The following is a 25,072-nucleotide window of genomic DNA, read 5'->3' on the forward strand; positions in this document are numbered from 1 at the left end:
ATACATAACATTAAAATATGCTGTATTCATATGTAAATACAACAAAAAATTTGTTCCTATAGGGAAGTTTATACATTAAATAATTGTATTAGAAAAGAAAAAAAGGTTTAAATAAATGCTTCAAGTTTCCAGATTATGAAGCAACGGTAAGAAAAGCAAATTAAATCCAAAGAAAGGAAATAATAAAGGTAAGAGTAAAAACCAATGAAATACGCAACTCCAAAATACTAGAAGAAAAACAATAGAACCTAACACTGAGAATATCCATAAAAATTATTAACCTTTAGGAAGAATGATCATAAATAAAGAGAATACACAAATTGCAATAGTAAAAGAGAGATGTTAACCACTGCTCCCTACAGACACTAATGCAATAACAAGTGATTATTAACAATATTAAGCAAATACACTTAAAATTTTAGATGAAATGAACAAATTCTTGGAAACACATAAACTACCAAAGCTTACTCAAGGAAAAAAAAAAAAAAAGGCATGGTTGTGTGTGTGTGTGTATATATATATATATTTTTAAATTAATTAATTATTTAATTTTTTCCAGTTCATTGTAAAAACCTTCCTACAAAGAAAACTCTTGGTCCAAAAATTTCACTGGTGAAATCTACCAGAAAACAGAAGAGGACGCAGTGCTTCCCAACTCGTTTCAAGAGCAAACATTACCCGGAGTTCAAACCCAGAGACATAACTTAGGGTAGGGAAGAGGAGAGACCTAAAGACTATTACAAAGAAACAAATATTTAAAATTCTTAATAAAATTTTAGCAAACTGGATTCAAGAACACATTGAGAGGGTGATATCTCATAACTAAGTTGGTTTATTTAAGAAAGGCAAAATTGGTTTAACATTAAAAAAAAATCAAACAACAAAATTCAAGGTATTAGCAGAATAAAGAAGAGACAAAAATGCATGAGATTAGAAAGAAGTAAAATTGTGTCTGTCCTCACCAATATGATCATCTATACAGAGAATCTCAACATATTTACAAAAACAATTTTTAGCAAGAATGTAAGATTCAAGGGTAATAAGTATTAATTGCATTTCTATATATTATCAACCAACAATTCAAATTGGAAAGACCAATCACTTAAAATAACATCAATAACAAAATAGTTCAGGATAAATTTAACAAAAAATATTCAAGACCTGTACCCTAAAATCTACATAATATTGTTGAAAAAATTAAAGAAAATCTAAATAATCAGAAAGATATACCATGCTCATGGATCAGACACATTACTGTTAATATGTCAATTCTCTCTAAATTGATCAACAGATTTAAGACAAGCCCAGCTGAAATGAAGGTGATCTTTATGTAAAAATCAATAATCTTATTCTATAATTTATATGGAAATATTAAGGAAATAAGGTTGTGGAAACAATTTTTTTAAAAGAAGAGCAAAAGTGGAAGACCCAAATGCCTTACTCTAATGTAAATGTTGAAGACAGTGTGGCAGGCATAAGAATGGACAGAAGCAGATTAATGCAACAAAAGAGAAGGTTCAGATATCCACCCACATGTATATGGTCAACTGATTTTTGACAGAAGTGTCAGGGTAATTTAGTGGGAAACAGACTGTATTTTCAACAAATATGCTGGAACAACTAGACATCCAAAAGCAATAAAAAAAAAAAGAGGAAGAAGAAGAAGAAGAATTTTGACTCATATAGCACCATATACAAAGATTAACTTGAAATGGATCATAGACCTAAATGTAAGTGCTGAAACTATTCACCCTTTTAGAAGAAAACATGGGAGAAAAATCTGAAACTTGGGTGAGGAAAAGAGGTTTTAAATTAAACAGAAAATGCACACACACACACACACACACACACACACACACAACTTGATGAAATATTTCATCTACTTTAAAAGAGTTGTCCTTCAAAGGACACTTTTAAGAAAACCTAACAAAAGAAGATATCCAAACAGCAAATCAACACAGAAAGATGCTTAATATCATTAGTTGTTCAGGAAGTTCAAATTAAAACTACAAGATAACACTACATGCTCACCAAAATGGGTAAAGCATAAAGACTAACCATGACAAGCGTGGTGATGATGGTAAATAACATCCTAGAAATGCAAAATGTAATTTAGCAGTTTCTAAGGAAGCTGAACATACCAAATGACCCAGAAATCACATTCCTAGATATCTACCCAAGATAACTAAAAACGTATGTCCATTCAAAGTTTTGTACTGGAATATTCACAAGTTCTTTTCATAATAGCCCAAACTGCAAAGAACCCAAATGCCTATCTCCTAGTGACTGTATAAGCCTATTATGATACCACCACGTAATGGAGCAAATCCATAAAAAGAAACAAGCTACTGATAGATGTAAGAATTTTGATGAGTTTTTAAAGTAATATGTTAAGTAAAAGATGCAGGACACAAATGGCTAGATACTGTGTTTGGAGATTATACTTGGGGGATTATACTTTTTAATATTTAGGTATTGTGTTGCAATGCCTTGTGCTTTTTCAAGGTCTCCAACTGCACATATATTGTGTCTTTGGTTTTCACTCTTTTGATATGCTCACTCTGAGTAATGCAACCTTTGTCTGAGAAGCTAAATAACCCAAAAAATGTGGTGCTGTGCCATAACCACACAGAGAAGAAGAATCATGGAAAGAGGCAAAGCCTGGCCAGCTCCTACATTTCCTCATCTGAGATTCTAGATATGAAAATAAGCCTCTTAGATATTAAAGCTAGTCAAGGCTTTGAATTATTGCCTTAGATGCATGATATACTGGCTTAATAATTTATCTCAAAAACTAGCCTTGAATTATTATGAAAGTACACTAAAATGCAGTATATATTAAAGTATATACTAAAAATATTCCCAAACGTATTTTGCCTTCAACTTTATGTGCTTAAGTGAATATTATAATGCATCTTTCTTGGCTTGGGAATTTTTGAAAAAGCTTTGGATGAAAGCAATAGAATTCTGATCTAACCTACATAGTATATTAATAACTAAAATAGTTAGCAAAGAAATTAACTTGTCAGACTCCTGACAATAAAGATATTTATAGGCATATAAATTTAGTAAAATTCTCAAAATTATCACTATGAATATAAAATGATACTTTTAATTTAAAAATCACCCAAATCACACCTCCATAAATTAGTAAGTAGAAGTAGAGTGCTGACTGCTGGGACTTCTGCCTCATGTGAATTTAAAATGAGATGATTCTGGTTCACTGAAGACAAAAATGCCAGCCAAATAATGAAAATCTGAAATAAGTATGAGAGGATCTTAAGACTGGCATGCAACTGAAAGTCATATCCAAAAAATAGAGTGAATTTTATCAAAGTAATTAATATAGTATACAATGAGCGAAGTATGGACAAGAATAGTGAATAAATGAAAGTGTTAGTTTCACCTATATCCACACAAAGAGAAGAATGTGAATTTATCAGATGAATAAACATTTCTACCCAGCGATTTTCCTTTATCCCCTGATGGACACCTTAACTTTCAATTTCAGCCTGAAGACAGGTTTTGAGAGTTCCAGAAAGAAATATGGCTGAGTAAGATTTGGGGGAAGAATCCTAAGTAGAGACATTCTAGTTTTATTTTTTTTTTATTATATTTTAAGAATTTTATTTTTAAGTAATTTCTACCTCCAATGTGGGGCTTGAACTCACAACCGCAAGATAAGAGTTGCATGCTCCCCCACCTGCGCCAGCCGGGCATCCCCCAAGTAGAGGCATTCTAAACCAACAGTCACCATCTTAGTTTTCACTTTACTTTTCTTCTATTTTCCTCAGAATATTTTTCTCCTTCTTATGAAAACTTGGTAATACCGAAGCCACAAAAAGAGACTTGATTTGGATACGTTAGCTGCAGTGTCCCTGGGCACATTACTAGAGTGCTTTCATAATTTGTTCTCCAGATGCCTAAAGACTATTTACCCAAGGTTGCCCTGAATTCACTTTCACAGCCTTGAGCTCCAAACGCACTCCTGTAAATTCCAATCTATCACCAACGTTCATTCCTTGCATCAACCCAAGAAAAAGGAAGAACTCATGCATCTGCTTGGGAACTAGTCTTTGTCAAATCCAGTGCACATTTTCCAGTTGTTATCTTGCAGGATTCACTACACTCTGTTCCACTTAATACACTGTGCTTGGCTTCGCAGGCTTCTCCTGCCTGCCTCTCCTGCCCAGGATGCTCCTGAGGCTTCTCTCATCACCAACATGTCTAATGTTGGTCTCTCCAGGCACCATTCTTGGCCACTAATGTTCCAACTCTACATATTTTTCTCACCGTGGACATTTCTTCCCTTCTTTGGTTTTAGCACTGCTGATGAGGCCTGTTTGTGTCTCTGACCTAACTCTCCCTCCCTGTAAGTCCCACTAGGTACCTCAAATGTAAGATGATCGCGCCACAACTCATTCCTCATCCTGTTTCCTGATCTTTTGAACAGCCCGGTGTCCATGCAATTCCCCCTCAAGCAGCAAACAGGAAACCGTGTGATATTTTTCTCTTTCCATTAGTCACTAAATCCTGGAAATACTAGGGGCACCTGGATGGCTCAGTTGATTTAAGCGTCTGACTCTTGGTTTTAGCTCGTCATGACCTCACGGGCTATGAAATCAAGCCCCATGGCAGGCTCTGCACTCAGCATGGAGTCTGCTTTCCCCCTTCCTGTGACCCTCCCCCTGCACCTGCTGTCTTTTCTCATGAAAATAAATACATAAATCTTTAAAAATCAATCAATCAATCAATCAATCCTGGTACCTAAACATGATTAGAATTTTATTCCTTCTAATACTGCCTCAATTAATGACCCTATCAATTTATGACTAAATTAGTAAAAACCTAAATGCAGTACCCTCTCAAATAGTTGCCGTTTCCAGTTCTGTGTTCTTCAATCCAAGCTTCATACTGCTACAAAGTGTTCCTTCTGAAACATTTTCTTACAGAAAGTTTTCCATGATGCTCCACTATCTTCAGGATAAAATCTAAACTGGTTGGGAGAGAAGATCTGTCCTGATATGACGCTACTTGTTCAGACACCCCACACACCGTCTCACATCTGGGCAGGTGGGGGGGAAGGACAGACATATTCCTGTACGCTCGACAGGTTAGATTCCCTCCGTATGACTGTTCTCCTTCTCGTTCTTAGTGATCGAAGGTACAGTGAAGGTCCTAGCTTAGAAACAAAGTGAGGAAGAGACTCATTTCCTACCCTGGCCTTCTGCCCCCTTCTCTCCTCTCCTCCTTCTGGATTGATTCAAGGGCCCATTCTCTGTATCCCACGGCAACCAGCGTTATCAGAGCGATAATGACACTAGAAAGTAGATGCATATTCTCTTGTCTAGAACCCAACCACATAGTCATCTTTTAAAAGAAAGCACCATGTTTTCCTTATTTCTCTATCTGCTGAGGTCCACTCCCCAGCAGCGGCTCACTCAATATTTCATAGGCAAACGGACTATAATGGAATAGGTTCTAAAGTGCATACTTAAGTTCTCAGGTATAATCAAAATCGTTGCTGAGAACTCCCGAGGAAGGTACTACACTGCAGACCTAACACACTGTCTCAATATGGTCAAGCCCAGCAGTTCTGCCTCCAGCACTGAAACCCTGCGGTTTCTTCAGACGAACGCCTGTGGTTGCAATGCACTTACTGACACCGATTTAGGAAAACTATGTATTTTTAAGCATCAGAGCTTATATCTCATGAAACTCTGGATGCCAAGTAGAAACTGACATGGCGTAAAAGAAGAGCAAATTGATTTCTTATCTTACGATGACTCTGTGAATACACTTATCAAGAAAAATGGCAGAGTCACCATATCCTTCCTATCTCTCTACCTCTATGTGGTCTCTTGCTGACCCCTTTTGTTTTTTTAAAAGATTTAATATATCTATTTGACACAGAGGGAGACAGCAAGAGAAGGAACACAAGGAGGAGGAGTGGTAGAGGGAGGAACAGGCCTCCCTCTGAGCCGGGAGCCTGACAAGGGACTTGATCCCAGGACCCTGGGATCATGACCCGAGATGAAGGCAGACGCTTCACGACTGAGCCACCCAGGTGCCCCTTGCTGACCCCATTTCTTGAATTCAAGTAAGCTAACAGCAATTATGATGGGATCCCCACTGTACCGACAGGCCTATAAGCAGGCACTGTTGATTTCCTACACCAATAGCCTCTCAAATCCACTTCCATCAAGATGTATTTAGTGCTTTAAACAATACCAACAAACACAGGGACGGTAACAGGCCTGGCTGCGAGCATGCTAAATTCCCGTGCAATCAGGCTGAAAGAAATCCATATATTCACACAAAAATGTGAATGTCAGAAAAAAAAAAATGTCTCAACTGCTGTATTTCTATTTCATGATAAAATATCCCAAAACATAGGTGAAAAGGATGCTGTTGCTAATTAGAAATCAAGACAACAAGTATGATTTAAGGAAAAACTGGGCTAGATATAATTACTTCAAGAGGTCCATGAAAGAAGCCTAGCTCAGGGCACAGGTTGGGTATAAAGACACTTGAAGATGCTGCCCTTTGGGTGAGCTCTGTTTACCAGAGCTCCCTTCCTTTCCTTCTTTTTAAAACATTTTACTTATGTATTTGAGAGCGCGCGAGAGGAGCAGAGGGAGGGGGACAAGGAGAGCCGCACGGAGTGCTGAGCCTGTCACGGGGCTCCATCCCACACCCCTGCGCTCGCCACCTGAGCCCAAACCAAGAGTGGGAGGCTTAACTGACTGAGCCCCCCAGGTGCCCACAGAGCTTCCTATCCAACAGACCTGTCTCTTAGATGCCACCCAGAGGTTCCCCACGGGGTAACCGGCCCCCCACCCCCGCCCCGCGCCTCGGTGAATGCTGGTGTGGACTGCCTGGGGGAGTTTATAGCTTCCCTTACTTTACCTCTACTTCAACCTTATTTCCAAACATAAGTATCATGTTTAGTATTTTTTCCACAGCAATGGAATTTTCTACATTTCTAGGAAGCATCCTTGGGCAAAATAAATGTCACAGTGAACCTAAAGCAAAACCAAAATTAAGTAAGTCACCCTAAAGATACACTGAACATAGATTTCCTTTGCAGAAGTGATAAATTTAAGAATAGAAATAATCACATCACGTTCCAAGAACTAAATAACTATTCGCATTTATAAAGTAATTCAAAAGTACATCTGAATTGTATTTAGAAATGCCTAATAACTTTAAAGAGAGAAAAATTGGGAAATTATATATACACACAGAACTTTCATTTTTCCTAAAATCTTCTAAATATAATCAAAATTTCCTTTAATATATATATATACACAGCAATGCTGTAATTACTATCCATGCACTTGAAAATTACACACCACATACAGAATCGGTTCACCTGCCGCAATCCGTGAAATAATTTGGTCTTTATCTATAACACGTTCTCGAAACAGAAAGTCCGAAAAAAGAGAGAAATAATGTAGGAGTTTCAGTGCTAAAGAAAACCATCTGGCTAGTCTGAAAATTTGCTTTTGTGTGTAAAATTGTTTCAACAATCATCAGTTAATTAATCCCAGAAGTATGCCAGGTTTAGAATGAGAGTGTGGGTGCAGCGGCCCCCAGGAGGCTCCAAAGCTTCCCTCGCACCACAAGAGCCCTCTCCCTCCTGTGAAGTCCCGTGGTTCTTCGTCTGTAGTTCTGATAAAGCAGTAATTACCACCTCACACCCAGTGTGCGTACTGTACCTTGCCTTCCCCACTTGACTGTAAACTCTTTGAGGGTAAGATCTATGTTGATTCAGAGTTTACGCCTCACCATACCTACCCGGGTGCCTTGCACAAAGCCTCAAAAAATACAGAGCTTATAAATACACTCACAGACACTCCCTCCTGAAAAAAAAATTCAAGTCTTTTCCCCCAAAATAAACTATGTAGTACATTACTTTGGGTTTTTTTCCCCCTATTTCTCAGCAGTTTCCAGTTTCTCTCTTAATCCATGCTCCCAGAGAGAATTTATTCGTCCAATTCATTTAACCTATTCATTCAAACTACCCAACAAATACTTGTCGAGCTCCTACTTTGCTAGGTATTGTGAAAGGTGCTGGGGTTACATCGGCAAAAAAGCCTTAGGGAGCTCAGAGTCTAGTAGGAAAGACATACAGGTCAATAAGTAATTATAAAACGAGGTGATAATTGTTATAACAAATGTAAAGACATGATACTCGGTAAGAGTAGTTCTCCAATTTAAGAGTGCTTCCAGTTTCTCTTTGTAGTTTCTCATTTTCCTGATCTTAGGATCTTCCTTGGTCATCTATCTATCCGACCATCTGTCCCTCAGCCTAATCCTTCCTTCATTTCTTAAAGACATAATATATACCTGTAGTACAAAATACAAAAACTGCTCCAGAATGCATCAGCGAGAAAGAAGCCTTCCTCCCACCTTGTCCCTAGTCACTCGTTTATCTTCCCAGCCCAGTGCACAACCACCGAGGCGGTCAGCGCACGCGCAGAGACCGCAGAGACGCGGATCCTGGGCACGTGGTCGTGCTCTCTGTTACCCATGACAAGGGCAGCTTCCGCCTCTCCACCTTGTTTCTTTCACTTCACAGAAATCGTTCTCCATCAGCCCACGTGGGCCGCCTTCATTCTTTCTAATGGATATCAAGTATTCTGCGGCATGGATCCCACACAGTTTATTTAAGCATCTCCTAAACAAATGCTCATGTGAGGCTCTGCAAATGCTGCCGTGAACGTGTTTATCCGTGTATCACCCCGTGGTGTATCTTTGAATATGTCTGTAGGATGTATTCCTGGAAGTGAAACTGGGCTCGAGAATACGAGCACTTTTTGCTTTGATTGGTGCTAACATAGAGGATTCACTGGTTTAATTTCCCACAAAACAGGAAATACCCACTTTCATAACATAAATTATTAACCTTTATAGAAATGGCTCACAAATCTGTACCCAGAGTTCTGACCCCTTACTTATTTTCTGTGGTATCTCTGTGATATTTCCATGATCTTTCGACATACACATTTCCTTGGATCCTTAGGAAAACCCTTTTAGAAACCACATTTACAGCCTTACTCTCAACGCATTCTCTGTACGTTTACTCCGTTAGTTCTCCTTGATTCCAACTCAAAGCCACCTTCGACCCTTCACCCACACCATATTCCCTGGCTGTTAGGGCGGACCGGTCCTGCGCAATTCCGCAAAGTTCATTGTCTTTGTACTTTTTCAGACCACCTCGGGGCTATTCTCATCCAGCCACTCGGGTTCTCCTTGCCTTGTGCTCACCTGGTGCTTCTGTTCACGCGATTCCCTCTGCCTAAAGAGTCTCCAGCTGAAATCCCAGGAAGCCCGGAACATCTGCCCTTGATGCTGGATCACCCAGAGAGCATTTTCCTTTTTTTTTTTTTCATAAAGCATTTTCTAATATGAACTGATAAGCACTTAGGTCTTTCACTGTGTGTTCCTATTTATAAGGTAAATTACAAACGTCTTCATAGAAAGGATGACGTCTTAGTACCTTCTGGCAAGCCCACACTGCCTTGGCATTTCAAATGTGATTACCTAATGAGTGGATGAATGCTTGCAAATGAAGTAATTCCTACAAGTCAGATACTTCTATACAAGAACATATTCTGTAGAGGATATTTAATCCATTTACTTTGGAAAATATTTTCAGGTCTGTGAAATAAAATCCCCTATTTAATAATTAAATTAATTTCAGAAAACCCACAGTGTAAAATATTTCCAATCAACTATTCCAGTAAATAAAAATTTCCCTCACACGATACAAAACACGGAGGACAAAGGACAGGGAACAAAGGAATAGGACGTTAACTGCATTTCTCTTCAAAACTACAAGATCCTTTCAAGTCTCTCCAATGTAGTCAAAGTTATCTAACTACTAGGTAAAAGAAGAGGGAACTCTGCCACGATGTTCCTATAGACTATGGCTCAAGTGAGTTGAAGATCGGCTAAATAATCTTTTTACCAGTTTCACAAATACTTGGAAAGAACTTTGCAAAGCATCATAAATCCTATATTTCCAGCTTTCCAAATTAAATCATATGATTTCCATTAAGCATATTTGTGCTAAAACATTTTACATTAAAGAAATACAGAGAGAAAAAGAATAGGATTACACTTTCCAATACGTAAAGGCAGTCATGAAAAATATAAGCGACCATTAGAAATGATTCAGCTCCCATCTCCCCAGGAGCTACACAAATCCTTGCCAGGAAGTAGAAACCTGTTACATTATAACTTATACTTTCAGTAATTAAGAAAACTGATGACAATACTACCACGCGCGCGCAAGTGCTGGGTTTACTTCTTGACTCACCTCTCCACCATTTACATATTCCATCACAAAACACAAACGGTCTTTTGTCTGGAAGGAATATTTCAAGGACTTGAAATGAAAAAGAAAAAATGTTACATTATAATCCAGTACTCTTATAACAATACCAAAATAGAATACTTAGAAACAGTAAGCTTGAGGGATGGAACGAATTGTTCTTGTCCTGAAGAGTCTACTCACTCCTTAAGAGAGCTGAAGAGTTTTGAAGGACATAAAACAAATTTTGTTTAGATCAGCATTGGCTACTGTTAGGGGAAAGGTTAAAATTAAAATTTTAAGTAAAAATGCACTTAGTAATTATGATGAGCACCTCTCGGTCTATTGTGCTGTCTCTCTGAAAGGGTATTAGTCCCTGAAATCCCCAGCTGCATGGCCTTCACGTGGGGAAGTCTTAGGAACACAGCTCGAGCAGTTATGCTCAGGCTTCTCACTTCAACACTGTGTTTTACATTCCCGGTAGGTGCATAACATGCCTGAATTCAACAGAGTTGGCTCATATAATTGTATAAGTTAACGATATCAGAACTTTGGGGTTAACTTTCTATACTGGACAATATAAACACAGCAGCGTAACAAAGTCAGTCTAGGGGTCGGATCATGCCTCTGGAAACACTCCTATTTTACATAATCCTAAATCTTTAAAAGGTTCCCCTTTTGGAAAGTCTACCTGTTACTACTTTTTTTCTCTTTCTGTTCTACCTGTTATTTTTTTTTTAAATTTTTTATTTTTTATAAACATATATTTTTATCCCCAGGGGTACAGGTCTGTGAATCACCAGGTTTACACACTTCACAGCACTCACCAAAACACATACCCTCCCCAATGTCCATAATCCCACCCCCTTCTCCCAAACCCCCTCCCCCCAGCAACCCTCAGTTTGTTTTGTGAGATTAAGAGTCACTTATGGTTTGTCTCCCTCCCAATTCCATCTTGTTATTTTTAATCTTAATACACTTCAATAGAACCAGGAAGAAATTTTGTCTCTACTACAAGTGACCTAAGTATAAGACTACAAAAATCAGTTTCTTTCTAAACAAGTAATATACATGTAAATCAAGAAAACATATCATGACTACCTACCTTTAATTTAATGTATTCAGTATTCCTGGGTCTCTTAAAGTACTCTATACTTAAGGGAAGTCTCAATTTCTATAAAAAATTTTCAGTCAAGATTTTCTGCCTTTCATATCTGGAGACAAGCAAAGCTGCCTGATCATTTAAATATTTATCAGAAGCCAATAAACAAAGGAAACACAAAACCCTCACATTTAATACTAAGAATTTCTTGTAAGTCTACCATTTTTCTCAGTGGTCTCCACATATTTGCTCTACGGTTTTTTGTTTTTGTTTTTGAAGGCAGTCAAATTCATGAGGGAAAAAATAAGTCTCAAAAAAAGGGTGGATGTTTAAGAGCAGGGAAGACAAAGGCATACATATTGTAAACTTAGACCATACACTGCAATAATGTCAAAGAAATCAGACTTACAGTCATTCCACAAAGAAAATGGTATGCCTAAATAAATGCTATTTTTCATGGCTTAGTTGTTGCAGTAAAACAACCTTTAAGTTTAAAACGTTATGATAATCATATCTGCCCTTTAGTCACTTACTGTTAAAAAGGGATGTCTAGTGTTCTTTAATACTCTGCTTTCAGTTAGAGTATGTGCCACTTCGTCCTACAAAAGAAAAAGGCAAACCTTTAATATATGTACTAAGCACTAGTAATATCCAATTTTCACTATTTCTCTAAGACCAGAAGAGTTTAAACCCAGAGACAGAAAAAGATGTGACGAGACGATGACGTGTTTCCTTTATTGCTATGCTATTCCTCCTAAACTCCTTCAAAAAAAGATCAAATTAATCATTTAAATCAGATGGTTGTAAGATATAATAAACTTGTACACATTCAATCTTACTTAATCAGATTATATTGCTAATGATACAAAAATCACCAAAAAGTTACCAGGGACACAGATGATTCAATAGTTAACCCCCCCCTTGAAGGCAATGACTTAGTGGCTAATATTTAGGCATGGAATAGTTAATATTTCCATGTTTGTAATATATCTTATTCAGGAGGATATAAAGGATGTATTTCAGTAAAGACCATAGAATTTGTAAGTCTCCTACTTAAGAGAAAAATCAGTTCCTGAAAATAGGAACACAGAATATATAGATAAGATTTAATTGTCAACTGTACATTTTAGAAATAGAAACAGAATATAAAAATTGTATCTTTTTGCTTGTGGCTTTTTAACGTGCCTCTAAAAAAAAAAAGAAAAAGAAAAGTTACAACCTACTTCAGGTGAAATTTTTAAAAATCTGGGTGTATCTCAAACCAAAAATAAGTGTATTTCCCCAATCTTGTACATAAATCCCATCTTGACATCAAAAATGAACTAGGAGATATTTTCTTCAACATATGGAGAACGGGAAAAATGTTTCGTATTTCAAAAATGATACCATCTTCAAGAAGAAAGGAAAGGAAGACACCACTGAAACTAACACGGCATCTCTGGTGTTTGCCTCTAGCAAGATTCGAAACGAAGCTCTTGCTGGATTAATGTCTCCTCACTGTCAGCAAATCACAATTAGATTGTAAGTAAGATGTGGAGAGCAGAACACTGGGTCACTGCATTATATTTATCATCTGACCTCAGTCAGACCTCGAAGATAAATGAAAAATAGACTGATCAAAGATGCTAAGCCCCGGAAGCCATTCCAAGAGGGCAGGACCAGCCACGTCTGAACAAGGCAAGTGAAATTAACAACATGATGTCTAAAACTGGTAGTGAAACAAAGCGTGGGTATGAAACCACGCCCGAATTATCTGTTTAATAAGAATCAGGCTTAAGCGCTCAAATGATTCGAAAGCCTCTGTCACATCATACTATAGTTTCTAAACGAATCAGAAAAAGAGCACGCATCTTAGTGCAAACCAAATCACAAACAGAAATGACAGCCTCACTTACGGATTCTGCACTCACAGTGCCCAGCGTGATGAGAAGCTCACAGTAGAGACTTAGTAAAGGTTTGCTGAACTGAACTCTTGCTTATCATAGGAATCAATTCCAGATGTCAGGGGTGTGGGACTTCATTAATTCAAACACTCATCCCTTCCACAAATACACACCAAACCTATTCTGGGCTTGCTCTACACGCTGCAAACACGGCCCCAAACAACAAAGACAAGGATCCCTGCCCTTGGGGAACTTTGTGTCTCCCCACACAGATGGTGGTCAGGGTTCAAGGGGAAAAAGCAGAGGCCCTCCCACAGTTCATGGGATCACGTGATGCCCACGAACTCATCGGGAAGCATGATGCAGGCTACTCTGTGACAAACACAACCAAATTCAACCATTAAAAACCAAAACCCTTGATGTGCCCTCAATGGAAGGCTGCTGACAGTGCAGGTATGAAGCGGTTTAAAAAACAACATCACGATCCCTCTGCTCAAGGAGTCACCAGCTAGTGCAGAAGACAGAATGGATGGGTAAATAACCAACTTAATAAGTAATTACTAATGCTGATGAGTGGCAGTGTCTTCCTGCCACTTCCAGCCTTCCTCCCTTCCAGCCTCCGCGGGTAATGAAGAAAAACTAACATTACTGGAGAAGTGTATGGTGGGTGCTGAGGTGATGGGAGAGGCCGGGGGTGACACCGTCTGACTTCTACTTTTAGAAGTTTACTCAGGCTCCTCTGAGTAGCAGGACAGCAAAAGTAGCAAGGATCAAGCAGGAGACAACAAGGGGTCCGAGAGAGAAATGAGGATGGCCCCTAGGACCGTGGTAGCAGCAGGAGCAGAAGAAAAGGGGGCTGTCTTGAGATCTTTTTGAGATACAAAGTTAACAGTCATATCCAAAGGTTACCTGCCTCCAACGTGAGGGTGTCTCAAAAGCATTATCTCTTCGCAAGCAGTCAGAAGGAGCGTCACAGAAGAGCCACCATTTCTGCAGCTTGTGCTTGCAGATGCTAAGCCACTGGAGGCCAGATGTGAAACCCATTTGAAACCAGAAAAGATATTCTAGTGCTTCAGAAAGTATTTCCAGAGGGTAATTCATGCTGCCTTTTTAATTTTTTTTAATTTTTTATGGATTTTATTTATTTGACAGAGAGAGAGAGAGAGAACAAGCAGGAGGGGTGTCAGGCAACGGGAGAGGGAGAAGCAGGCTCCTGGCTGAGCAGAGAGCCAGACAAGGGGCTCGGTCCCACAACCCTGGGATCACGACCCGAGCTGAAGGCAGATGCTCAACCAACTGAGCCACCCAGGTGCCCCCTTTTTTTATTCATAAGGATTTATTTATTTATTTATTTGAGTCAGAGAGAGAGACTGTGAGTAGGGAGAAGAAAGAGGGAGACAAGCAGACTCCTGGCTGAGCACGGAGCCCAAAGCGAGGCTCACTCCCACAACCCTGCAATCAGGATCTGAGCTAAAAGCAAGAGTCCGACGCTCAATCGACTAAGCCACATCGGCACCCCCATTCTACTTTTTAAAATCGTCCCACCACATACAATAGTTATTTTCCTAAACCACTTCGTAAGTTTCAGGAGTGAAGATTAGTTCCCCCACCCCACACCCCCTGAGTTGTACAATCTGCCTAACCACAGGGAAGGAGCCAAGGCAAGATGTATGGAAACAAATGCTAAGACAGTATTTCTTTATTGTAAGAATGGGAACGGAATTAATACTGTGTACGTATCTTTCAAATATTAAAATGCATTTTCTACCATATTTTACATATGATCAGATTAGAATTCTTCCCCCTTAATGCAGATTTAATGGGACTCTACTTCACATACTAATTAGTTTCTGCAATGAAGATAAGGTATGCACAAGCTAAAAAGTAAACACAGATGCCAATAATTTTTAATTACAGTTAAAAGCAACATGTCAAAACAAAAATTTAAAAATAACAGCGATAAAACTTAGTGGCTAAAACAATGTGATGCTTTTTTAAAAAATCCACTCGTTGATGAGGACTACAAATGAAGAGGGCTAAAAATGCTTGGGTGTGCAATAGGAGGGTAACGTTTTCCTGACAAAGCTTCTGAAATTCAGTTTCATGTATATTCATCCATGGCAACATACTAATGAATTTTTAAATCTAGTTTCTCTCCGAGGAATGGAATTTTATTTCTTGAGGCTATGAGGCGGAGAAGTGTCCTCCTCACATTTATTTTCCCCATCTTTTCCAATCAATCACTCCCTTCTGCTACACGTGGTCGAAAATTCTGCCTTCATTTGCCGCCCCCATCCCCCTACTGTCGAGCGGTCAGTAGGTATTTCATGGGTGGTGAGGGGCAGGACATGGCAGGGAAGGGGAGGAAGTGATCTCTAACCCACTATCAGCGTCAACAAGGGTTTCATGTCTTTTAATCCCTAGAGCAACTCAACAAAGGTAGGCTTTATTATTCCCATTTTGCATGAAGAAACTGAGGCTCCCAGAAATTAACCTGCTCAAGCCGCAGGTGAAATGGGCGGTACTGGTGCCCCGTCTAAGGCTCATGTTAAGGTCGGTTGGGCTCCACTCCACAGCCCCCAATTCAAAGGCTTAGTATCCCCCTACTTGGGCGCTTTCCACTCTGCGAAGTGTGAAGCACTTCCCTCCTCTGTCAGAGCAGTAACAAAGCCCCAGGAGAGGAGAGGGCGAGGGCACGGAATAGTGCGAGCAGGGCAGAGCGGTCTGTGGCCCAGCTCACTTACTCTCAATTAAACCACAGCGTCCCAGGGATGGTTAGGTTCCTCTGTCTTGACGCCACAGGTTAGCAATGTATACACTTTTTTACCCCACAGGAAAGACGTCCCACTTTTCATGCTCTAAATGTGGGCTCCTCACTTCCCCTTTTTGAGCACATGGGCACTGCCCGGATCAGCCCTGTCCTGCTCTCCCACTCTCCGGGCACCAGACTGGCTTCGCGCTGTGCCGACTGCTACTTCTTCACCATTTTTTCGCCTTGAAGCAGAAAACGAAAGCACAGTCGTTCACTGCTGCCTATGAACACCGCATCGCCTTTCTCAAGCGCTGTCATTTCATACTCTGTTCTGGATCCTCTGGTTCTAAGCAGTGCTTGGAAGGAGGGCTGCGTGGGCTCCTTTGACTTTGATTACGATGCAGTCACTTTGGAACCTAGTCTTTCCTAAATTGTAGACGATGTTGTTGGTTTATCCTGCCCTTCACTGCTCTGCCTTCTTTCCTTCTGCCCCTCTAACTCCCAACATTGGAATAAACCTGTCTCGACCTTCTCACCACATCTGAAGGGCAAAGAAGTCACATAAACACTGACTGGACCCGTAACAGTTCCCTCTCCAACCTCAGCTCAATGTTCGAGGCTTCTTTCACCCCCTCTACTGAGGTCACTCTCCCAGTCCTCGTTACGGCTGTCCTCGAACTTTCCAGGCTTCCTCCCATGCCTGGGACATGTGCTACCTTACACCTGCCAAGCTACTGAGCTGGGACTGGGGCCCAGGTCTGTCAATTCCAAGTCCAGGAGCCTCTCATGAAGCTTCTCTCTTTATCTCAACGTTGCTCCTTCATCTTTCCAAAATGTGATCTACTTCCTTCATGGAAAAGAAGTCATGAGTGATACTTAACACATTTGATGACACTCTTCTCCTAAAGACTTCTCTTGGTTTCTAGAATATCAGAATCTCTTAATCCCCTCCTCATCAGTAGTTCCATTTTCTCAATTTTCTGCGGGTTTCTTATCTCTGAACCCTTATTCTAGGAGTGCCCCCAGGACTCAGTCCTCAGACCTCTTGTCCTCATGATGGCTCCAAATAGCCTCTCTGGTGACAGACTTCCAAATAGGTCCCTCAGCTCTAGAAACATCTACTTGATATGGATGTCTAGCAGGTGACTTAAACTTGGATGTGTAACAGAAACACCATATTTGGCGTGTCCAAAACCTAGTTTCTAGGGGCACCTGAGTGGCTCAGTTGGTTGATCATGACCTGGCTCAGCTCAGGTCATGATCCTGGGGTCATGAGTTCAAGCCCCATTTTGAGAGCAGGGAGACTGCTTCTCCCTCTCCCCTCTCCTCCTCACATTCTCAATCTCTCTCTCTCAAAATAAATAAAATCTTAAAAACAAAAACAAAAACAAAAAAGCCTAGTTTCTCACCTGCCATCAAAAAGTTTGTTTCACACACACACACACACCCACATACACACAGACACACACAAGGACAAAAGTCCCCACTGCAGAGAACGGCAACCCCATCCTTGCCATCGCTCAGGCTGAAGACCGGGCAGTGATCCTCAGCCCCTTTCTTTCTTTCACGCCCTACATTCGGTCTGTCAGGAATCCTGTTGGCTCAGCATCAACATACAACCAGGATCTGACTGTGTCTTTCCACCTCCACTGCTGTCACCCTGACGTAAGCCACGATCACCCAAGATCTGGATTATTGCCACGAACTCCTAAGAGCTCCCTGCTTCCTCCCCACGCCCTGCTCTCAACAGTGCAGCCAAAGAGATGCTCTTCAAATGAAAACCAGATGATGTCGTTACACGGCTTAAAAATTTCCCATGGCTTCCCGTGTGACCTAGAGTAAAAACTACTATTCTTATGACACCTACAAGTAGCCACACAAGCCTCAGCTCCACACAAGCCATTCCACACTCCTGGCTGCTCTGACGGTGCGCTCCCCTGGCTGCCTGCGCGCGGCCTTTCCGACTGTGACGCCGTCCATCAGCAACATCCTTGTCTCCACAACACCTCAAGGGCTTGCTTCCTCGTCCCCTTCAAGTGTTCACTGAAAGTTCACCTTCATGGTGAGCCCTCCTGTGATCTATTTAAAACTGCAAAAACCACAAACATCGCTCCTGCCAGTCTTCCTTCATTCCCTACCCTACTTTATTGTTCTCCATTAGTACGCATTAGCGTCTTACATTCACTGTGACTGACTCATTTATTCCGTGTGTTGCGTATTGTCTGTGTCCCGACTAGAGTGTAATTTCTGATGGGGGGTGGGGTTGGATCAGGTTGATTCATTCAGTAGTTTCAGTGCCCAGAGTGGGCATCTCACATAATTAGGTGTTCAATTTATATTTATTAAAAGAATGACTGAATGAAACAAGAAATAGTGAACCTTTAGCATATGTTGCTAAAGAATGACAAGCTTCATAAATTGCAAGAAGCAAACCAGAACACAAACGAACTCAGACCCCTAAGATCACAATGAGCAGATGAAGGTACAACGAATCAAAGTGAATCCACTCACTGTCTGTTTCCCAAGCAAACCACAGTCACTGGCACAGTGTTTAATGCAGACGCTCCAGAGAATCTGGAAGAGGGGACCTCAGCAGCTGGCAGATGATGCTCAGAAGTTCTGGGTAAGGTCTACCAGCAGTAACTGAAGAGCCAAGGAGACAGCGATGTCACGGTCAAGCTGAAGCCCTGGCTTGGTGCTTCGGAGGGTCCGTGTGTAGGCGAGGGTTGACGGAGCAGGTGTGGACTGCTTAAACTCGGTGCATTCACCAGAACAGCCGTTCCTCGGGACCGGCCCTTGGCCAGCTCCTGCGAAATAAACTTGGATCCCCTGAATACTCTGGTTGATAAGGAGTTTTTGTATGCCAGCGACCTGGGGCCACATGGTACCGGTTTGACTGGACAGTTTATACAAACAGCTGTAAGGATGGTGAGTGCTGTGCACCTGAGCTGACTCAGGACGGCTAGAGTCTGAGCAGCCAGGGAAGTCGAGCCGTGATGCAGAGCTACATGACTGACCCACCCAAATCCCGGACCTGAAAGCTTCCGTGAGCTTCCTCGGTTGACAGCAGCTGGTACTCACTGTCCCTCCCTGGTGCTGGGAGGATGAAGCATGGCCAGGTGAGACCACGAGGAAGCTGACATCTGGTTTCTCCTCACCGCCCCATGTGCCTTTCCCTTTGCTGATCTTAATCTATGTCTTTGGGCTCTAATGAACCATAACCATAATGTAGGTACATCAGCTCTTCTGAATCCTGTGGTCCTAACGGAATACCGGGCCTGACACTGCTCTTAGGGACCACTGAACAGTTGGCGTCTGCACCAGGATTACCAGGGTGACGTCAGCAAGACAGAGGGCCAGACAGCTTTGGGAAAGCTCCGGACTACCACGAAATCAGCGAAAGCGGTAAAGCAGCAGAAACCCTGGAGAGTTAAAGACAAACAGACTCGCTCAGCCGATGAGAAAGCGCAGGAAGCCTCCTGCCACCCCCCACCCCACTGTCCAGAGCGGCCAGGACCCGGGAGGGATCTGCTCGGCACGGTTTTGCCGCATGAGGAAAATGAGAGCAAGAGCACCCCAGAGAGCCCCACCACCGCCACGTCTGTCTGCAGCCTTGGCTACCACACGGCCCACGGTCTCCGCAAACACTGAACTCAGCCGACAGAGCTGCCCCGAGTGCGCACGTCTCCGCCCCGGGACTGGAATGGCGCTGCGGTGAGCCGTGCCCCCGGGGCCGCGGGTGCTGCTGTGCCCGCTCTCCCGACGCCACGGAACTCTGCCGTCCACGAGGCCGAGCGGCAGCGGCTCTGCGCATCCCCACCCGCTCCCGCGGCCCGAGTCCCGGGTCAGGGCTCTGACCTGCCAGACCAGGGGTTGCACTGCGGCCGCCACTGCTCTGCATCCTCCCACGTGCCAAGCTGGGACTCTGACCCGCTCTAAGCAGGGCTGCGCTGCTGCTGTGAAGCCCATCCCGCTCTGTGCCCAGCACCCAGCTGCGGCTCGAATTTGCCAGGAATGGTCCTGTGCTGTGGGGCTGAGCCGCCCTGAGCCTAAGTTGGGGTTCTGACCCGCACTTGTCGGAGCCACACTGCTGTCGCTCTGCACCCTGCCCCCAGGGGCACAAGCTGGGGCTTTGACCGAACATAACCGGAATGGCGTTGTGACTGCTCTGCTCGCTGCTACTGGGTCCCAGGACAGCAGCTCTGTTGGCACTTACCACCAGCACATCACAACTGGTACCCAAAGGGACTCCCTTCTCGGGATCCCAGGAGCCCCAGCCACTGCCGCTACCCCTAGGATTTCTACAGGCTTAGCCACAGAAGACCTCCCCAGACTTCACTGATGTCGGTTTCAGCTGAAAAGCTACATGAGGACCACTTCATTGGACCCTCCCAGGAACCAGACACTGGGCCGCACCCAGCTGGCATGCTTATAGTCACCTTCAGGTTCAAGTCTTTCCCTGAAGAAGCCAGTCTAGCCAGTCCAGAAAGGCTAGAAGAGATGAGCACTCCTTCAAAGGCTCAGATAGCAATGTGAAGACCTTAGAAACACACAAAAGGGGAGGATACATGACATTTCTAAAGGTACACCATAACTTTCCAGTAACTGACATCAAAGAAATGGACTTGAGAGTTACCTGACCAAGAATTCAAAATAAAGAAGTTCGGCGAGCTTCAAGGAAACACAGAGAAATAATTCAATGAAGTCAGAAAGACAATACATGAACAAAAGTGGCAGTTCAACAAAGATATAGAAGTCATATAAACGAAACAGAAATTCTAGAGCTGAAGAATACAAGGAATACATGAAAAAATGCAATAGAGAGTTTCGAATCAGGCTCAATCAAGCAGAAGAAAGGATGTACGAACTTGAAGACAGCCCTCTTGACATTGCCCAGTTAGCAGAGAGGGGTAAAAAAAGAATGAAAAAGAGGGAAGAAACCTATGTGGCTTGGGAGTTATTGCCAGGTGAAACAATACTCACATGTGGGAGTCTCAGCAGAAGAGAGAAAGGAAAGGACAGAAAACTTATTTAAAGAAATAACAGTTGAAAATGTCCCCAAATCTGGGGAGAGATACGGCCACTCAGGTACACAAAACTCAAAGATACCCAAGGAGATTCTACCTAAAGAGATCTTTATGAAGATACATTTTAACCAAACTCTCAAAAATCAAAGAGAATTTTGAAAGCAGCAAGGAAAAAAAAAAAAAAATCCACCAAGGGAACCCCAGTAAGGTTGTTAGTGAATTTTTCAGCAGAATCTTTGCAGGCCAGGAGAGAGTAGGATGATATATTCAAAGTGATGAAAGAAAAACAAAAACAAAACCAAAAACTGCCAACCAGGAATATTTTGCCCAGCAAAGTGGTCCTTCAAAAATGAAGGAGAGATAAAGACTTTCCCAGAAAAACAAAAACTGAGGGAATTTATCACATCTAGACCTGCCTTACATAAAATGGTAAGTGAAGTTCTTCAAGCTGAAATGAAAGATGCTAATTAGTAACATGAAAACATATAAAAGTATCAAATTCACTAGAAAAAGGTAAATATATAGTGAAAGTCAAAACACTGTAATGCTGCAAAAGTAGTGTGTAAATCACTCTGACCTCCAGCATACAGGTTTAAAGACAAATGTGTTAAAAATAACTATAGCTAGAATATTTTGCTACAACATAACAAGTAAATTTGGACATCAATAACATACAAGATTGGGGGAGGAATAAATGTGTAGAACTTTTTCAATCAATTGAAGGTGTTATCAGCTTGAAGCAGACTTATTACAGTAAGATGTATCATGAACATCACGGTAATCACAAAGCAAAAGATTATAATAGATTCACAAATAAAAATAAATAAGAATCAAAGTTATAGCACTACAAAAAAATCATCAATCTACAAAAAAGTAAGAAAAGTAGAAAAACAAAGGAGCTGCAAAAACAAAACAATTAAAAAGTAATAAAATGGTGATGTCAAATCTTTATTAATTTTAATTACTTTAAATGCAAATGGATTATTTTCTCCAATTAAAAGACACAGAGTGGCTAAGTAAATTAAAAAAAAAAAAAAAAAAGCAAGATCCAACTCTATGCTACCTAAAAGAGACTAACTTAAGATTTTAGCTCACAGGCTGAAAGTGAAGGGATGAAAAAAATGTTCCAGGTAAAAAAAAGCAGGGGTACCTATATTTATCTCAGACGAAATAGACTTTAAGTCAAAAGCTGTAATGAGAAACTAAGGTCACTATATAATGCTATGAGAGTCTGCTCACTTAGAGGCTATAACAATAGTAAATACATATAATTATTAACAAATCTGAAGACTGAAATAGACAGCAATATGATAGTAGTAGGGAACTCAAATAACCCACTTTCAACAATGGACAGATCATCCTGATAGAAAGTCAATAAGGAAATAATGGACTTGAATACACATTAGCCAAATGGAGCTAACAAGCAGATACAGAACACTCCATCGAACAGCATGATAATACACATTTTTTTCAAGCACACATGGAACATTCTCCCTGACTGATAATATATTAGGTCACAACTCTTAACAAACTTAAGAAGATTTATCCATATCAAGTATCTTTTCCAACCAACACAGTATGAAATGAAAAATGAATTACAGGAAGAAAGCTGGAAATTTCACAAATATATAGAAATTAAAATACTGCAGAATAAGTAATGCGTCAAAGAAGAAATCAAAAGAAAAATTTTTTAAACTTAAGACAAATAAAATGGAAACACAACATATTGAAATTTACAGAACAGAACACAGCAAAAGGAGTTCAAAGAGAAAAGTTTATAGTTAAAGAGTTTAAGTTTTTTACATTAAGAATAAAGATCTCAAATAACCTAAATTTATACCTTAAGGAACCAAAAAAGGAACACTGTAAGTTAGTAGGAAGAAGGAAATAATTAAGGTTAGAGAAGTGAGTGAAATAGAGACCCCACGGATGGCAAATACACTACAGTGGAGCATACCAGCATTCCCCGAGGCGATACATGGGACCTGACAGGGACAAAAAATTACTCAGGACTGGGATTTGCATACTCACTGGTAGAGAAAAATTCAAACCATTATAAAAAAGACTAGCACAGAAGATACCATGCCAATCTGGACCCCGAGTTACATGTCATCACACCCAGAAACATACTTTACAGTCCACAGCAACCAAAGATGGGCAAAAAGGTATCACATCAGATGGACAGGGCAGGAAAGAATCTGATTAAGAATGGGAATGGAAATGCGAACATGTTCTCTAAAATGGGAGAAGAAAAAGACACGAAGAGCGCTTCCCGGAGTCCAGGCCTTCACGAGTGGGCTCACTTTGAACATGAGGAAGGCTGGAGGGAGGGGTCCCCGCTCGACAGAGGCCTCCATTTCTCTGGAGGACGTGGGGAACAGGGGGTAGGCGGGGATGGTGTTAGGACTCTGATATTCGTGCCCACGTCACCATAACTTTCTTTCTTCCTACCTGATATGGTGATCCGGGGGCCAGGGCTACCACTATGGTGTGAGAAGCAGGGCTCATCCCTCAGCAAGAAACCGTAACCAGACCTTTAACTATCATGCCAGAATTCCCAAGTGCCTGACGGGATGGACTGTGTCTTCACGCTCTCTAAGAAAAGCGGGATGACAGTGATGCTGCTGTGCTGCCGAATGGTCAAGAGAGATCACGGGTTCTGTGACTGTGGGCCTCGCCCTCTGAGCGGGGCTGGGCCGAGGGACAGGTGTGTGACTTCTGGGATTGCAGGAAAGCTGGTTCGGCACATACTAACCCCAACTGGGAAAGTTCGCACCTCTGGGTACTTGTCTATGCTCGTTTCATGGGACTGCTGTGACAAATGATCACAAATGTCGTGGCTTAACCAACAAAAATGTATCCTCTCACAGTGCTGGAGACCGGAAGTCCAAAATCAAGACAGGGAGCTAAGTTCGCTTCGGACGCTCTGGGGGAAGAATCCATTCCATGATGCTTTTCCAGCTTCTGGGAGCTGCTGGTCTTGGAGCTCCAGGATTCCAGTCTCTGCTCACCGTGTGGCTCAAACCTCCCTCTGCTTACTTTAATGACAATTGTCACTGGATGCAGGACCCATTCAGATAACTGAGGACCGTCTCCTTATCTTCAGATTCTTCATTTATCTGCAAACACCCCTTTTCCAAACATGGTCACATTAAGAGGTTCCAGGAATTAAGATGTGGAAATACTATTTCAGGGTTCTGTATTCAACCCAGTACAGTTCAATCTCTATTGCTCCAAATTCACTTTTGTCTCACAGGCAAAACACATTCAAACATCCCAACATCTCCAAAAGTCTTGACCAACTTTCAGGCTAAAATCTCATTCCAACAACATTAGCTCTAAAGTCTTGACTCTCATCTCAATGGTGAAGTCATATATGGGTGAGATGGTAGGGTTGGTCCATCCTGGGGCAAAATTCATCTATATCTATGGTTCTCTTAAAACAGGAAACGAGATGATCTGCTTCCAAAATACAAACGCATCTCAAACAAGTTCAGCACCAGAGACTCTTTCGGATCCCAAGGTTGGAGAAATCTCCTGTATTTGCGTTTCTGCTCTCCAGACCCATGGCGGCCCCTGCGGCCTCTGCCTCTGTGCCCCTCTGTGGCTCTGGGCCTCAGAACCACGTATCTTGCTAAAGAATCGCGTGTTTTCATCTGGAAATGTTCATCAACTGTACCATTTCTTTTATTCTCCCCGGGCTTAGGACATTTTCAGTCCATCCCGTCACTGTAATTAAGCCGTGTGCTTTGTCTATTGATTAATTCTGAAAACTGACCACCACTGTAATGTTTGCAGTATTATGAAAGTAAGGAAATATCATTTAGGGTAAAATCAAACAGCATGGTTAATCAGTGAAAATGGAAAGGTCAGTCTTCATCAATAATCCTGAGCCCCTCCAGGGACAATGTTTCACGTGTCTGGGCCAACTTTCTGGTACTTTCTAACACTACACCCACTGCTCATGACGAGTCCATATTTCGTTCC

General features: G+C 41.5%; 1 protein-coding gene across 4 annotated transcripts in view; it reads right to left on the reverse strand.

Moving 5' to 3' along the window:
• Positions 1-25,072, reverse strand: part of AKT3 (AKT serine/threonine kinase 3) — a 313,218-nt gene that overhangs the window by 91,915 nt on the left and 196,231 nt on the right. For all 4 annotated transcript variants that reach the window (XM_059146697.1, XM_059146698.1, XM_059146696.1 and 1 more), the window contains 2 exons: positions 11,957-12,022; positions 10,328-10,396 (listed from right to left, as the gene is read on the reverse strand). In XM_059146697.1, coding sequence (XP_059002680.1) covers positions 10,328-10,396; positions 11,957-12,022 — 135 coding nt within the window. The remainder of the gene's footprint in view (positions 1-10,327; positions 10,397-11,956; positions 12,023-25,072) is intronic.

The sequence above is a fragment of the Mustela lutreola genome, chromosome 14 (assembly GCF_030435805.1).
Source record: "Mustela lutreola isolate mMusLut2 chromosome 14, mMusLut2.pri, whole genome shotgun sequence".
In the NCBI taxonomy this organism is placed as follows: Eukaryota; Metazoa; Chordata; class Mammalia; order Carnivora; family Mustelidae; genus Mustela; species Mustela lutreola.